The sequence below is a fragment of the Octopus bimaculoides genome, chromosome 17, assembly GCF_001194135.2.
Source record: "Octopus bimaculoides isolate UCB-OBI-ISO-001 chromosome 17, ASM119413v2, whole genome shotgun sequence".
In the NCBI taxonomy this organism is placed as follows: Eukaryota; Metazoa; Mollusca; class Cephalopoda; order Octopoda; family Octopodidae; genus Octopus; species Octopus bimaculoides.
In genome coordinates, this window is record NC_068997.1 from 46029571 (window position 1) to 46030378 (window position 808).

Sequence of the window (808 nt, forward strand, 5' to 3'; positions counted from 1 at the left end):
ATATATATATATATATACATATATATATATGTATATGTGTTTGTTATTGTGTCTGTTTGTCCCCCCACCACCACTTGACAACAGGTGTTGGTGTGTGTGTGTCCATAATTTAGCAGTTCAGCAAAAGAGACTGACAGAGTAAGTAACAGGTTTAAAAAATAAGTACTGGGGTCAATTCATTTGATTAAAAATTCAAAGCAGTGCCCCAGCATGGCCACAGTCTAGTGATCGAAACAAGTAAAAGATGAAAAAGATATCGTGAGAAAACAATGAAAATTTACCAGTTCTCACTCGACCCAATCTATTATGAGATGAAATAATTTGCCTGTCAATATCTCGTCCTCGGTCAGGACCCATAAATCTTCTATCAAGTTCTCCACTTGGTCCCATATCTCTTCTGAACTCGTTGGGCATCCTGGAAATAAAGAAAAATCAGACACAATGGTAAGTAGGAAATTACTGTATCACAGAAGTGTTTAGAAACATGTTGAACAAGAGGCGCTTTGTTATTATGTATGCAACATAGTGTGCAGAGAGAGAGAGAGAGAGATGGCACTCCGTCGCTTACGATGTCAAGGGTTCCAGTTGATCCGATCAACAGAACAGCCTGCTCGTGAAATTAACGTGCAAGTGGCTGAGCACTCCACAGACACGTGTCCCCTTAACGTAGTTCTCGGGGATATTCAGCGTGACACAAAGTGTGACAAGGCTGGCCCTTTGAATTACAGGCACAACAGAAACAGGAAGTAAGAGTGAGAGAAAGTTGTGGTGAAAGAGTACAGCAGGGTTCGCCACCATCCCCTGCCGG

The 808-nt window shown here is 41.6% G+C and overlaps 1 protein-coding gene across 1 annotated transcript in view; it reads right to left on the reverse strand.

Moving 5' to 3' along the window:
- Positions 1 to 177: 177 nt before the first annotated feature.
- LOC128249682 (uncharacterized) overlaps positions 178 to 808 on the reverse strand; it is a 2993-nt gene continuing 2362 nt past the window's right edge. Inside the window, exon 3 of the mRNA XM_052973986.1 lies at positions 178 to 415. Coding sequence (XP_052829946.1) covers positions 193 to 415 — 223 coding nt within the window. The 3' untranslated portion in view covers positions 178 to 192. The remainder of the gene's footprint in view (positions 416 to 808) is intronic.